The following is a 17,500-nucleotide window of genomic DNA, read 5'->3' on the forward strand; positions in this document are numbered from 1 at the left end:
TTCTTTTTTTTTCTTTTTCTTTTTTTTTGGTCTTCATTTACTTTCTTCTTTTCTTTTTTTCATTCTAAGAATCATTGTGGAGAATTCAATGAGATTATGATTATTTTAATCTAAAGTGCAAAGAAATTGTTTACTTTTACAATATTTAAATTGAAATTATTTATCTATTGATTAATTTATTTATTTATCTCTTATTAGTAATCCAGAATTCGAAAGGTTCTAAAAATAATGAGAAATTCGAAGGGTTAATTCATCTGGTCGAAGTTGAAATAAAAAAAAAAATAATAAAGAAAGAAGAAGGGAGAGAAACTAAAGTAAAAAAAATTAAGGAAATGAAAAAAAAGAATTAAAGAAATAAAAAAAAAACTAGGATAAAAAGATTCTTTCGATCTCTCGGATTATCGTACTTTGAACTCCCTTCAGACAGTTCGATTTTCTCTCTTTCTCTTTCTCTCTCTGTCTCTTTATCTATCTATCTCTTTATCTATCTATCTATCCATCTATCTATCTTCTCTTTTGATACTGAAAAACTGAAGGATAAGAAATCTGAAGCGACTTTTTCTTACTGGATTTCTCGACAATGCTTATTATAAAAAAAAAGAAAAGAAAAAAAAAAGAAAGAAAGAAAGAAAACGAAAAGAAACAAAAAGATAAAAGAAACGTTAAATTCTTTTTACAGTGGACAGAGCAATAGTATATCGAAGGGTTTCTCGTTTTCCGATTGAACGCATTTTCATGTCTTTCGTTTATCCTTCTCATGTAATACAGGTCTCGTTAATCCGTTTATACAGCTTTTATCGTGTTACAAACGAATGGATAATACCAGAAAATACACTATAATCGATATTTCACGTATATCAAGGTATGAACATTAAAGGAATGTCGAAGGTTGAGAATCGATTATAAAAGAATCGAAAAAAATTCTTTATTCGAACGAAGTTTAACATAATGAATAATTTATCCCGTTGGATCATATATCAAACTGGGAGTACCTAGATGGCGAATGATACGATAACTAAAGAAAGGCCATTATTCTCTTGTTCCCCAATTAACGCGGAAGATAATCGAGATTCTCGACCATATCTTTGGGTGGATGATTAATTTTCATTATTATGGTATATTGTCGATATTTTTAATCATCGTTTTCGATTATCAAAAACACGATCGGATAAAGAAAAACAATTTTGTCTGTACGATCAAAATAATATACATCATTTATTAATTATATAATTATCCCAAAGTATATATATATATGCATATTTGATAATCTAATAATTATTATGACACAGTGAATATGAGCAATTCCGATAAAATACTTAAATAACAAAATTAACCTGCCAAACAAACAAGTAACCAGACCGACAGTTTATTTTGCATTCCCAATTTTTTATTTTTGTTTCTATTTTTTCTTCTTCCTATTTCTTTTTTTTCTTTCTGTTTTTTTTAGTTGTTTGTTATCTTTCATTTCTTTTTTCGTTTAATCATGATCGACAGAAACGAACGATCAAACGTATGGTCGGCCCATGGGACATAGCCCAATGAGAAACCGAATAAAAACGTCACCGACGTATTTAATTATGCTAACCGAGATAGGACGAGTAACACGTCACGAAACTGAAAGGTTTCGTTAATAAACATTTCAAATACGGAGACAATTTATCTATAGGGACATGGAGTTGAACGAACTTACAAATATCGCGTAATGGTTTTATTCGGATTTAGATAAGAAAAATAATGTTTTTGTTTTACTACGTATATTTTTTTCTTTCTTTTTTTTTTGGATTTTTGTTCAATTCATTTTTATTCCTACTTTTTCTTCTTCTTTCTGTTTTTTCACGATATTAATTATTTATGCTCATTCGAGTATGGTAATAGTATGCGTTAAAAAAAATTTGTCCCTCCACCCCTTTTTATCTTTATCAGTTAACGAAGCAGCACTTAACATTACCTAGGACAACGAGTTATCTACGACTAACTCCATTTGCAATAACACAACGAACGAGTTTTCAGTTGAACTTCGAACGTTACTTCTTCGTAGAAGTACCTAACAAGCACTCGTTTTCAAGGACCATTCACGTGAACATAATATGCCGGTTTCTCTATAAATATTCACATTTGTATTTCTATTTGCATTGAAGCATACAACGGGCGTTTTGTAATAAATAGTAAAACGTTACAATTTCGATACCTTTCGCACGGTGACAAGATTGAACAAAGGCAATCCACCTCGATCGAAATGGTTAGTTATATACCTAGATATATGTGTATATATATGTGTATATATATATCCATGTATGTGTATAGCTATGTATATGTATATGTGTGTATGTAGACGATCGAGGAAATATCGATGAAAATTGATTTTCCGAACACGATGTATGGCGATACACCATTTGCCTCGAGCAAATACGAAATTGCGGACACGATTGATGTATTGCTATTAAATTACGAAAGATAATTTCTCCTGTAGCTGGGATGTGACGGTATTAGTATATTAATTACGAGCATATTCATTCTGCTATCACGGTTATATAAATTCGATTGCATGGAGAAGTAAATGTAAAATGCAAAACGTTAGTGAAAACAAAAGGATAAGATTGCGTATATATATATATATATATATATATATATATATATATATATATCTGCAATAAAGTAACTTCAATTTTTGCAATTATTATTATGATAATAAATAAAACAAGTATAAAGAATTTATCTATAAACAAATATATATAAATATGTGTGTGTCTTTGAGTGTATATGATTGGACTCGACTTAAAGCATTATTAAACTAATTATAAAAATCACATCCAAAATAAAAGGAAATAGATATATTATTAAGAACATATATACAGGAAATAAAATTAACATTGCAATATCAATAATTGCTATGGATTATCCAGTTCAATAATGCACTATTTATTTCTGGCAATACTCTGTGTTTTGGTAATATCACAAAACGTACGTGTGCATACTACGTGCATACTCTCTTTTTCTCACACACACACACACACATATATATATATATTCTCACGATCGATAGAGATTTAACAACAGATTGACTCGAAATATACAAAAAAGAGCCGTCGGCGATATTTGAAAATTTAGATTGAATGTTCGAAAAATTAGAAACACTTTGAAAAAATTCTTTCAATGGTAGTTTCATATATCTGAGCCAATACTAGAATTCTCTATTAAAAAAAAGAATCTGTTATACTAATTGCCTATATATATATATATATATATATATATATATATATATATATATATATATTCCTTTTATTCACTATTGGATTCACGAAAGCTGAAAGGAAACTTTGTGAGTGTAACATGACTACTTCTCTTATTCAATAGACAAACTCTTTCGAGATCGAAGTTGTGTTGGTTAAAGGCGGTAAATTAAATTCTTTTTTAGAAAATATCATTCTAGTGTTTCATATTGATCTAACACGAAACCATTGGTGCATTCTTGCGTATCAATTTTACTTCCGATCAGCAATGCGAATAAACGCACATACTGCGTTTGGATAGTGAAAAGAGTGTTAGTAGCAGGATGAGCAGCAGTTTTATATTACCATCTCTCTCTCTCTCTCTCTCTCTCTTTCTATATCCATGTCTCTTTCTCTATTTTTTTCTCTCGTGCTCTTGTTTCCTGGCTTTTCGCGAGTGAACCAAACCTTCCCAAAAATCAACACACGACGAATATCGGAAAACGCATCGGAGCGATCACTTTTCATTTGTCTGGCTAATCCGTCACTTAGACGTACGCACGTCCGTTTCCCCAAAACTCGTTCAGATGGCCAAACGTGTAATGAACTACAAAGAGAAAGACACAAAATTCGCATTTTTGGTTGGTAGTTTAATGGAATCATCGATTACACGTACGAACGCGCGTTTTCCGCCTATCCAGTTCCGGTCAAATTCATACAATCGTATATTTCTGTGTAACTAACTATACATACACTATCTGCATAGTAGTTACACGACCTAATCTTCATTAGGAAATTTCTCAACTATGAATTTAAGAAATTTCATTAGTTATTTATTGATTGTTCATCTGATTTATTGTTGTTGTTGTTGTTGTTGTTGTTATGGTTATCATTGCATATTCGAGTTTATTGTTATATGTGTTATATATGTTAACGAGTACTAGAGAAAATTAGAAATTAAAAATATAATTATTATATAGTTTTAAATTTATTGTTTTTAGAAATACTTTTTTATATACATATATTTATATTATTATTATTATTATTATTATTATTATTATTATTATTATTATTATTATTATTATTATTATTATTAATTAATATGAATATAATTATTAGTAATTAAAATAACATAATTCTAATAATATTAAATCACCTAGAATATATTTCTTTGTTAATACATACCCATAGTTCTGAAATACTGTGGCTACATTTATACACATAACTAAAATGTATTGTGTACGTACTTATATTATATGTATATATATATATATATGTGTGTGTGTATATATGTACAGATAATATGATTTCGGAATAATGCGAATTGTAGAGAACACTATAGAGCAATGAACTGCGAAAATGCGAGTTTCGACATGGAGATCGATTTGAAATCGACGTTAATGTTTCTATGTAAGTTCTAGTGCACAAAAAGAGAGAGAGAATGAGAGAGAGAGAAAGAGAGAGAGGAGTTTCTTCAGACTTAATGGCGCGTGCAGTTGTTCCACGTACTTGAACACGTTCTTAGATCATTTACGAACACCAAGTATAAATCTTTCTCTCAGGACCCTGTTTTTTCATTTACTACAAGATATGCTACTCTTGTAAACGTTTAACACTTACTTATAAAAGATCTATCTAAAATCCGAAAATTTTCCTTCAATTAAAAATATTTTCTCAACACGTGAGATTATTATAAATGTATAAAAACTACATATATATATATATATATATATATATATATATATATATATATATATAATACAAAGAATTATAATAATTAAATAAATAAGTAGAAACCAACGAAGCAAATATACTTCTTATTAAAAATTCTTACAGATATAAGTACTTCCTGGGATCATATTAATTTTTGAAACGACATATCTACTAAATCGTATAAATATATATACATGTGTGTGTGTGTTTACTTTAGAAGCATATAATATATATATTAACATTAATGTACAAAATGCTCTGAATTTGTAAGTGTAAAAAGATTAATACACTGTATAAAGCAAATTAAAAATTTTAAATAAAAATAAAGAGACAAACAGAGAGAAAGAGAGAGAGAGAGAAAGAGACGTAAAAAGTAAACATTTTATCAAAAAGTTTTATTGATATTTTTCGTGTGAAATGTTAATTTTTTAAATAACGATATACCAATAATATCTTTGATTTTTATATAAAATTCATAAACATTAATGATTCTCAGTACATTACATATATTTATTCATTGAATTTTCTCTCTCTCTCTCTCTTTTTATAAATATATATATATATATATATATATATATATATATATATATGTTTTAACAAAATTATGATATTCATGTTAAATTATTCGAAAGAACTTATAAATTTTATTCGTAATTTTGAATGAATAATAAAATAATGAACAATCAGATTCGTGATATTTTCATGACGGTAATTTATCCTGAAAAAGCGGATTTCTTTCGGCATGGATAAAAAAGGAATTCAACTTTGTTAAAGGCTACGCACGTACCATCGATTATTCTTCGTCGCCACGAATCATTTTTCCTTGTTGGACGTTAACATTTGCGAATCGACAGGGAGTTTCGTCGTCGAGAGATACGATGTTAAAGAGAGGAAGGAACGAAAAAAAATGAAAAAGAGAAAAGAAAAGAAAAAAGAAAAAGGAGGGTAAAAAAATCACGTAGATTCCGAGTCCGATCGTTATATCGTTCGAAGAAAAGTTTGCGAATAAATTTGAAAATTTTCGACAGGAACTATAACGTACGATGGGGGTGAATAAAAATGACGTACGGGTTCTCATAATAATCTGTACGTCAAATTTTTAACTAGATTAAAGTTGAAAATATTTGTATATAGATCGTTCGATATTAATTTATTCTTTATTAAATCAATTTAATTCGAACGATAAACATAATCATAATCAGTTCTACTAGGGATCGATAAATTAAAAAAAAATCAGTTGGTTCAATCTCTTACGAAACAATTCGATTAAATATTATCTAATCAAAATCAATTGAATCGATTAATCGTATTAAACGTTACTTTAACATTCTAATTACGTCAAACAAGAAAAGAAAAAAGAAAAAGCAGAAAAAGATAAATCGCAATCTTAAAAAATTTTTCCATCTTTCTTAATTTCCTTTTCTTTTTTCTTTTCTTTTTCTTCCTTATTCGCAAGTTGATTTCGAATAAATTAGAGATTCATTTTTACGATGAATCCAAGCCCTGTCGTTTGATTTAAACGAACGTAGTAAGAGAAAGAGAAAAAAAAAGAAGAAAAAGAGAAGGTAGAGTGAGAGAGAAAAAGAAAAGGAATAAAAAGAGAAAAGAAATGAGAAAGAAATTAAATAAAGAAATTATTCTTTCTATTATTTCCCTACATTTAAATAAATTCAAAACGTCACCCTTATTTTGACCCTTTGAATCACCGAATAACACAAAAATCTATGCGGCGTGCTTCGGATATCTAAGCTTTACCTTCGAATAAATAAGATAGGCGAACTTTGAAACTTTCGAAGATTCGCAGAATCGCTTCTGGCTTCGCATCTGTTTACGGGGTTTTTGAATCATAAGGAAGAGGAACGGGAAGATACGGGGCTTGATTTCTCTCATTTACCAAACTTTCCGCGGCATAATATTAAATAAATTTCCTTTTTAAGAGAAATGAAAGGAAAGAAAAGGGACTAGATAATAATAAAGACTCCGGAAGGAAACTTGACTACTATACTTGACTATTTCAGTCCTTTCTTTCTTCTTCTTCTTCTTCTTCTTCTTCTTCTTCATTTTCTTCTTCTTATATTTATATATATATATATATATATATATATATATATATATATATATATGTAAGGAGAAACTTTTTATGAAATTAAATTGAAGTTATCGATTTTATTTTCAATACTTCACCGAATGGTCCTTTTATCATAATCGTGCCAAAACGCAAACATTTTTGTAAAGAAAAAAAAGTGATTTAATATGAACGATTAAACGAAAACAAAAAAAATATATACATATAGAATAATTAATATTATTCTTGAAGATGAAATAAGAGATTGTAAAAAAATATTTTTGGAAAAAATGTATGATTTTTTTTACGATACATCATCGTTCTTATCATAAATCGTATTTGCAAGCAGACAGTTTGTTTTTTTTTTTTTCATACACACAGTTTATTTTTTTTTCTTAATTTAATATGAGTAATTAAATTAAAAAAAGGAAAGGAAACGAGTTATAATTGAAATATTGAAATATTTTCGAATAAAAATATATATGTATATTAATCATTAAATATTTATGGTACATATTATCAATAAGTGAATAAGTAATCAAAGAGAAAAATTATCAAAGGAGAAAAATGTTTGTTCGTTATAATAACATAGAATTATGATATATGATCGATCGTATTTCTCAAATTTCTCGATCTTTAAAGGATCACCAACAGAAATTCCAAGAGAACCTTGTCGAAAGGAATACCACGTTCTTCCCTTTCCTCAAGTACTCTTTCCATTTCCTCGACCCAAGCTAGAATATGGTTTAGAATTTGCTTTCGTTACTCTCAGAAAAATATATAAGAAAACTGTACTACCCTTGAGAACTTATACATGTAGATATCTACTTAAGCATAAGATTCGTTCGAATATATGCAATACATATTTTACTACATTTCATCAAATAAAAATATATAAAAAATATATATATTGAACATATAATCATCGATAATGCATAAATAAATATACATATATATATTTGTACATACATAAATATTTTCGATGGAATTAAATATGTGTGCAATGCATTTCCAAATGTCAGCCGAATAATAGTTGATAATGCATTCATAGAAATATGTTAGAATAGATGGAATATTCTAATACGTGGTAAAAAATTTTATAACATTTTGTAACAGCTATTTCGTAAAAATGTATGATACATAAAAAACAAAAACAATATTTCAATATACCAACATGCAATATATCTAACAAAAGATTTAATCACAATGATTAAGCGTTACTAATAATGCACTTTAATGCACTTACACTTGCAATATAATCATAAAACTACTAAACGCGAATACGATATTTCGATATATACTTACGTTACATTATATCTCCCGAAAAGAAAGAAAAAGAAGAAAAAGAAAAAGAAACGCAATCAACACAATGAATCGATATGAATATATTCTTTTATCAATGATCACTTCATAATAATGATATATAAATTTAAAATAACGCCATTATATTTGTGTTTGAAAATTTCCAGTATCATTTTACGGAGCAAGTTACATCCATCTTCCAGTTCAAGAGGCCAAGGGTGCAACTGACATCAGTTTCCGCTTTCGAACTCATCTTTCTGATGCGATGCTGCTATTGGCTGCCGGCAAGACGGATTACTGCCTGATCAAACTGGAAGCAGGCAGATTGAAGGTTCGTTTGCCCTAACTCGTTTCTTAACTTCTATTAATAGGCCTTCTGTGTTCTTCGAGGGTCTTCGTTGAGCTGTCGTTTCGTCGTTAAATGGCCGCACGTGCTATTCCACGGCTGTCAGCTTTCTCTCGTGCCAAAGAATTAGACTCTTTCTTTCTTTCTCTCTCTCTTTTTCTGTCTCTTTTTTTTGTCTCTATCTATCTCTATCTCTATACATCTATTTCTCTTTGAGGTAATGAAAAAAAGAAAGTAAAACTAAACAAAATACAAAACAAAAAACAAAAAAGATAGAAAAACAGATTTAAAAAAAAAGAAATATGAAAGCTCGCGACGAGAAAAATATCTTTACGCTATGCAAGGCACCACAAGGTTATCCCTTTTAAAAGGGCCGATGCGCGTCTGAAACACGACGATATATACAGGGTGTTTCATCTAACTCCAAGCACTTGAATCTTATCTCGCTTTTGATGATACCTACTAACAGAGTGAAAGAGAGAGAGAGAGAGAGGAAAAAGAAAAAAGAAAAAAGAAAGAAAAAACTATATAAAAGGTTTGAAACTCTTTGATCCCAAGAAGAGTGACAATGTTTTTATTAATATACTTATTGTTCCTAAAAGAAAAAAGAAAAATAATTTACGATTTAAATATTTCATTATCTTAATAATGATATCATTGTACAAGATGTCGATTATTATCATTATTATTATTTATAATGAATAATTTCTTTGTACTTTTAATCACTATTATTATATCCTTTCGTGTTGTTATTATTATTATGGAAATATTACGTGTTTTGTATTATATTCCTTCTTCTTGTATTTTTTGTTTGTAATAAGAATTATTCTTAATATCTTTTGAATCATTCCTTTGAATAGGATTGTATAATCTTAAGAAATGAAAATATTTTAAATGTTCTGTTCCACTTAAATGAAAATTCCTCTATACATACATACATACATACATACATACATATATATATATATATATATATATATATATATATATATATATATATATAAGGAGAAACGTGTACGACCTTTATCGTCGCTCTCGATCGCATTTAAAATTCTAATATTTTCGAGAGATATCGAGAGATATCGGATAACGCGTTTTATACGCCATAGATATCTTCGGAAGTGTCTCGTGTTCGCTACGAGATCGGAAGTTGCGAAGAGAACCAACTTATGAAGTAATAAAATAAAAAAAAAAGAGAGAAATAGGAAGAAGGAAAGAGAGAGAGAGAGAGAGAGAGAGAGAGAGAGAGAAATAAAGCGAACGTTCGTTTATATTTGCCTATGTATTTTGTTGGAAGTTTTACGGAGTTTATATTACACCGAGAAAATCTACATAAATAACATTCGGTAATAATACTTTAGTATTCCACAAAAAAGGAACTTCTTTATCCTTTGAAAGCATAGCACGATGTTTCGGTCGGATTCGCTCGAGTGAAAGAAGCTTTGGCACGGGATTTTCAAATTTTTTTCCTCCTTTTTTTTCTATTTTTTATATTTATTTTTTTCTTTCTTTCCTTTTTTTTTGTCACACTAGATAGTTCGCTCCTATTTTTTTATTTTGTATTTTTTTTTCTATGTTGCTTTCGCTTTGCCTTTCTTTCTTTTTTTTTCTCCTTCCCTTTTTCTCTGGAAAAAAAAACAACTTTCTGCCACCTCCGCGTGATTTAAATTATTCTACTCCGTGACACATAAGTACGTATGTTCTCAGTAAACAGGATTAGATTGTTACAATTTCGAAATGAATGAAACGAGGGAAAGAGAAAGGAAGGAAAAGTAAAGAAAAAGATAATTACATTAATATATAAAAAAGAGATAAGCAGTTGAATTATTATAATTATGATAACAATTATCGAAATGATGTAGATAAATAGACATGTTTAATTTTTTAATATCGATTTATCAAAGAAAATAGATAAATGAAATATTAAAAAGATAAGTAAAAATTTGTAATAATATTATCAATTACTAAAAAAATAAACAATTGTAATAATCGTATATGCCTTATCTAATATAAAGATAATAAACAGAAAAATATGAATAGATAGGTAAGTCTCTTTACGATCACTTATAGAATGTATACGTATATAAAATGAAAAAGAAACAAGAAAGAGAAAAAACAGAAAATAAAAAAAGAAAAAATAAACGGAAGGAATTACGAAGTATTAAATAATCTCGCGTTTTAATTAATAAATGAACAAATTTAATATCTAACTATCGTATTTACTTATAATATAATATTATATACCATACAAATAAAATATAAATATAGAGAGATAAATCTATTTCAAAAGTCTTTGCATATTCATTTACTGAATGTACGTGAGAGCAAAAAAAAGAAAAAGTGAGAGTGAGAAAATATGAAAATAAAATATTGAAGATATACATACTCTATAGAGAAAAAAAGGAGAGAAAAAAAAGGGGAAGGGATGAAAAGAGAAAGAAAGAGAGCACGTAATGTCTCTCTATCGGTACCTCAAATCCATGTAATTCCAAGCTTCGTGTAATTTCACTTTTTCATTCATCGCGAAAGGACGAAAACTCGGACCTTTTTATCAACTCCGTTTTACCATCCCCCGCAATTTCAATCCAATGACGACGCTTTTGCAAGCATAAACTGTAGGTACCACTGCCGGCAGCAGTTTCCTTTCCTTTCGTTTCCTTTCCTTTACTTTCCTTCTCTAATTTCTCACGTTTACTTACACAGTCGTGATTTTCACGACTAACGAAACGATAAATAATTAAAACAAGTCCTCGATTTTTCTACCAGCCGGTGGAAGGTAAAACCGTGCTTTTACCTTGGCACGTTTCTCTTTAAATTTATTTCCTAATCGATCTCTCGAATATTTTTTCTCCTTTTCATTTTTCCTTTCTTTCTTTCTTTCTTTTTCGTTCGTTCCCTTTTCTTTTCTTCTTTTCACCGTTACATTTAAATCGACTAAAGATCGATCGACCTAAAAGAATAATTCTATCTGTTTTACAAAAAAATAAAAGATACACACGTACACGTGCAGACACAGACGTAAAACTTTAGGAAATAAATAAAGAAATAAAGAAAGAGATGGATAGATAGAATAGATAGATAGATAGATAGATAAAGAGAGAGAGGGAGGGAAACTTCGAAGAGAATTTTCGATGAAAACAAGTCGATGAACTTTCGACGGAGTAACGAAGCTCCAAATAATCCCATAGAGTTTCAGAAGCAACATTTCGAATGTTAACCTTTTCAAGTATCTTATAAATGTTTAAAATGTCCTAATCGCGGAGGTGCAGCAAACTGCGAAGGATGCTTCTCTCTTTCTCTCTATCTCTATCTCTATCCCTCTTTTTCTCTCCCTCTCCTTCTCTCTCTCTCGCTCTCTCATTGTCAGTGTATGTCGGTTTCAGCCGATATAATGCAATTTCCACGTCGGATAGAAGCGTTTTCGTGATATACGCGAATTACATTCCCCTTCCCCTCTCTCTCTCTCTCTCTCTCTCTCTCTCTCTCTCTCTCTCTTTCTCTCTCTCACACACACACAGACATACACACAGAGACACATACATACACACATACACACACAAATGTATATGTATATAAAGATATATTACACAAGAATTCGCTTCTTCTCTCACTCTCCACTTTTTTCGAGAAGCAACGAATCTCACGAAGGACACAGTATGCAATAGTAGTAGTAATGGTGATGGTGGTGATGATGGTAGTAGTGGTTATAGTAGTGGTAGTAGGGTGTTCGCGAAGCAATTGCATTTTTCACGTGCATAATGACCGCGTTATTAACGAACGAACGCGAGCTACTGCTGCTGCTGCTACTGCTGCTACTGCTGCTGCTACTGCTGCTGCTGCTACTGGTACTTCGCTCTGAACGAACACTCGTTAAGCGAAAATTAAATGCTTCTGTCGAGTAGACCGAGTAGAAGGGAAGATAGGCAACGATACATAGGGGACCTTGCTGAGAACGTCAAGGGCAATCCTGAAGGAGCTTTCTGTTACTAGATAATAGTCACTGAGAGAAAGAGAGAGAGAGAAGTCGTTTCAATTTCTTGAAAAGAACGGTGACAAAATGAGAAAAAATACCTTCACGAGACGGACAACTTAATAACAGATATATATGTGTTTAGGGAATTTCTAGAGATGACGAAACGATACCACATAAAAATGAATTTCATCTGAAAAATCCTCTGTTCGATTATTTTCATATCTAAAATTTTATTTCTTATTTAATTGATACTGTATATTATTATTATTATAAAAGGGAAGGAAATATTATTTCAAAGAGGATATATAACTGTGAATATCTTAGGAACGATTAAATAATTTCATGAGTGAAAATGTATTTCATCGAAAAAGAAAGAAAGAGAATCTCAATTTGATTGTTATCGTGTATCTCGATTTATATGCAATTTGATAATATTTCGTGTTATATAATTTCAAAGAAGAGATAATAAAATGAATAGCAGGAACGATAAAATAATTTCTTTTGATATATATATAAAAATGTATTTCATCGAAGAAAATCTCAATCTAATTGTTATCATATCTTTCAATCAATTAGAAATTTGATAATACTTCGTGTTATATAATACCAAGAGAAAAAGAAATGATTATTATAATAATAATAGTAATAACGAATAAGAATAACGACGAGAATGATAAAATGGATTCTTTCTTATATGCATATAAAACAAAATAAAACAAAATAAAATAAATGTATTTCATCGAAGAAAATCTCAATTTAATTATCATCATATCTCTGAATCTATTCGTCATTCGATAATACTTCGCGTTATATAATATCAAAGAAAAAATAATAATGAATCTCAAGAACGATATAACGATATAAAAATGATAATTCGATAGGATCTTTTGTTGATAGTTGTTGTTATTATCGTATTATTTAGATAAGAAAAAGGATTCGTTGTAATATCAAAGATAAAAGAAATAATTATTTTTATCGTTTTTATCGATCTCTCTATATACGTAACTATATAACAATAATAGAGATGCATTCTGAAACGGAAGCACTTTTGAATCTCGAACAATTTGATATCTTGAAACGTGACACAGAATAGCTACGTCCGTAATAAAAGCTAAATTTCTATCGTACCTTTCGTATCGGTTAGGTCGACGGCGTTTCGTACGCGTATCGAATATCGCTGCCTTTATATTATTACTATTTCGATATCGTAGCGATAGTGGCGAAACGTATTTTACATTTTTCGACAGACGTTCGTGTTTTTCGCATTGCTACCTTTTATAGAAGCGAGGGACACACAACTTTTGCGTTAACATACAGTGTTTATATATATATGTATATATGTGTGTACGTGTATGTGTATATATGCATAGATATATGTATATATATATATATATATAACTACTATATAACAACAGTAGATATCACGAATTTCGTTTTAATACAAATTTCAAATAACAGAGAGATACTGACGAATAAAAGTTCATTTTTCTATTCGTTTTTTCGTTTCTTTTTTCTCTTCTTTTTTTTCATCTAGTCTATCAGAAAATAAATGAACAATATAATAGTTATAACAAAAGAAAAAGTTACTAGTTATTACTCAAATAATAATCTCTTCTCTTCTATTTTTCCTTGTTTCTTTTTTTTTTATTTTTCTTTTCTTTTTTATAAAACATCGTTCGAATGTATAATTGAAGAAGCTTATCATTAATTTATTAATTAACCTTTCAAAGATTTCGTTATATAAATTTCCGATACTAACGAATGCTAATTAATATTAAATATTCGTACTAAAGTATCTCTTATTAAATTATAATTAATCGAGAATAAATGTTTCTTCAATTCTACGTAAAACAGAGAAAAACAAGAACAAGAATAGTAAACAAAAATTAATATTTAAGCAACCCTTAAGATATATATATATATATATATATATATATATATATATATATATATACACATAAATGATTCACCAATTAGGCAGATATAGAAGAGATTTAAAAGTTATTGTAGTTAATAGAAAGTTATTACGAATTTCTGAATATTAGACGAGAAAGTCTAGTTTCACAAATAACAATCTAAGAAGTATGAGAAGGATAGTAATCACTCAAGCGGCCTACCAACGTTCTACTTACTTAAGAGGTTTAATTGGCTTCCTTCTTTCCTAGGGTTCGTAACCCTTAAAACGGAGCCCTTGCACGGTTCATTAGCCCCCGATGCTGTATTAAAATGGCGCCTACGTACCTTACCTTAGCTATAGTCTTAGCAAACGTGATATGGCGTACCCTTACAAGCAAATTCAGCGTGAAAACCACGCGAATCTAATTTCGCTAAGGAAAGAGAGAGAGAAAGAGAGAGAGAAAGAGAGAGATAGAGAGAGAGAGAAAGATAAAGAGAAAGAGAGAGAGAGAAGATGAGGTGGAACGAGTGGGCGGTGTCGACTTAATTAAATTTGTTAAGAAGATCGTTAAGACGGATGAAGGCTGGGATTAAGGGGGTGAACAAAAAGTGCAACGACCGTTTCAAGTCTAGTCCCCACGAGGAAATTTCCAACATGTTCTCTCTCTCTCTTTCTCTTTCTCTCTGTCTCTTTCTCTTTCTTTCTTTCTTTCTCTGTCTTTCTCTTTGTCTCTTTCTTTCTCTCCACCTCTCTCCCTTTCTCTTTCTCATTCTATCATATCTATCCATCCAACCATCCATCCATCCATTCATCCATCCATCCAACCGTCCATGCATCCATCCATCTATCTATCTCTTTTACTCTTTCTCTTACTTCACGAGGTATATCCTAAAAGCTTCTTTTCCAACTTAGAAGCCCGATAATCCGACGATTCTGAAGTTAATCGTGCCCGAAGTCGCTCACTTTCCAGTCAGCACAAGTTGCATTAGGTACTTAGATTCTAACACGAGATGTTCGTTCGTTCGTTCGTTCGTTCGTTCGTTCGTTCGTTAATTCGTTTGTTCGTTCATTCGTTCATTCAATCTTACAGGAGGCCTCCTGACATCACCTAAGCACCAAGAGAAGTTGCGTTTACATACTGTGAAGTGTCGTTTCTATCTCCTTCTTATACATATTAATGAGGTATTGCATAGTCATCACCTGCATTGCATTGCTCCTCGGATTTACTAGGCGCGAAGGTTCGCCTTTATTACTGGAATCATCGTAAAATCCCGAGAGAGAGTAAAAGAGAAAGAGAGAGGGAGAGAAAGAGATAGAAAATGGAACACGATATAACCGTACTTCTCGCTTATTTGATTTTTTTCACTGCAATGATCGCTCGAAATCTCTGACTTTTCAACTTTTCTTAAATATACATTAAAATACATATATATATACGTATGTATGTATGTATGTATATGTATATGTATATGTAGATTATATATCTATCCGCAGTATGTTTTATTTAAAAAGTTTATTAATTTTAAATAAAAAGTACCTATCCACCAATTTTTTTTCCTTTTTCTTTCTCTTCCTCTTCCACTCTCTTTTTTCTCTTTTTTTTTCCATCGCTTCAAGTTTCATCAATGATGAGAGAGAGGAAGGGTAAATATATAAAAGAGAGTTTTTTTTTTTTTTTTAAATATCATTCTCAAATAATTCGCATTGCTTTCACGCGTATATAGAAAGAAAGAAAAAAATAAGAAAAGTAAAACATCTACGTAATCTTGAATCACACGATTTAGGTCACGATTAAAGGTACTTTTATCGGCGTGCACCCTTCCCGTACTTTCACCCTCGTCGATTACCTCCTACTACATAACTCGATAATTTATCACGTTGTAACGGTTCGAAAAAATGCGTTTAGCTTGATATATCGCTTAAAAGAATTTCATTTTCGTTGTGGATGGTTTTATACGTACATAGTTTCGATCGACACATAATTTCGCTGGGAAAAAAAAAGTAATATATTTTTAAATATTTCATTAGATAATTAGAAAGAAGAATACGTAGAAAGATATATATGTATATAAAAGGAGAGAAAGAAAAAGAGAAAATTTTTAATTAAAACAGAAAGAAAAATTCAAGAATGAAATAATCGAAACGTCTAAATGAAAAAAGATCGATATTCCAATGGTCAAATATATGTATGTAATACTTTCTTTATTAATCTAATAATATATTAATTAACGATATAAAATAATCGTAATATCGTATTACCATGATATTATTTTCACATAGTATCGATCGTAAGGACGATACTTTTTCAGTTGGCAACGTTTACGATTGCTTCATATTATTTTAATTTATGCATCGGCCTCTGCATATATAACATGTATAATATTTCAATGTAAATATATACATATGCATACATATATACATACACACACACACATACACACACATTCATATACATATGTATATAGATGATACTTTTACCACCTTTTAGCTTCATACGATATTTCAAGATTTCAAAACTTCGTTATTTTCATGGATCGACATATCCGATATTTCATCGTGTCAACGATATCAAGCAAATTATTTAATACCGAACGTTCAACGTAACATTTTTCAAATGGGAACGGTCCACAGGGGCTCTTTTTTTCTTCAGGGAAATACATTGACAGTGCAGATTCTCTGTCTCCTTTCTCTTTCTTTCCCTCTCTCTCGAATAGAATAGAAAAGAGATACAGTAAAATGTAAAACATCGTAGAACAATTCGAAATGGCGAACTTACCGATGCGACAAAACATTCGCAAGCCTCGCAGACTCTCTGTTCACTTGAAATTTACGTTGGTTAGTCCCTTTTCGATGTCTTTAATGCGATACGAGAAACTATGATAATTAGCAAAACGAAATACTAAATTGTAATTTACAGAAATAAATCATATTTTACAGAAAAGGAAACTAAATCATATTTTACAGAAAAGATATAATACTTTTGTGTAGGTATTCT

At 29.9% G+C, this 17,500-nt stretch overlaps 1 protein-coding gene across 12 annotated transcripts in view; it reads left to right on the plus strand.

Annotated features, from left to right (window-relative positions):
- Nucleotides 1–17,500, plus strand: part of LOC127067761 (chondroitin sulfate proteoglycan 4) — an 81,845-nt gene that overhangs the window by 13,886 nt on the left and 50,459 nt on the right. For all 12 annotated transcript variants that reach the window (XM_051003084.1, XM_051003076.1, XM_051003078.1 and 9 more), the window contains one exon: nucleotides 8,457–8,620. In XM_051003084.1, coding sequence (XP_050859041.1) covers nucleotides 8,457–8,620 — 164 coding nt within the window. The remainder of the gene's footprint in view (nucleotides 1–8,456; nucleotides 8,621–17,500) is intronic.

Source organism: Vespula vulgaris, chromosome 11 (assembly GCF_905475345.1).
Source record: "Vespula vulgaris chromosome 11, iyVesVulg1.1, whole genome shotgun sequence".
NCBI classification, from domain to species: domain Eukaryota; kingdom Metazoa; phylum Arthropoda; class Insecta; order Hymenoptera; family Vespidae; genus Vespula; species Vespula vulgaris.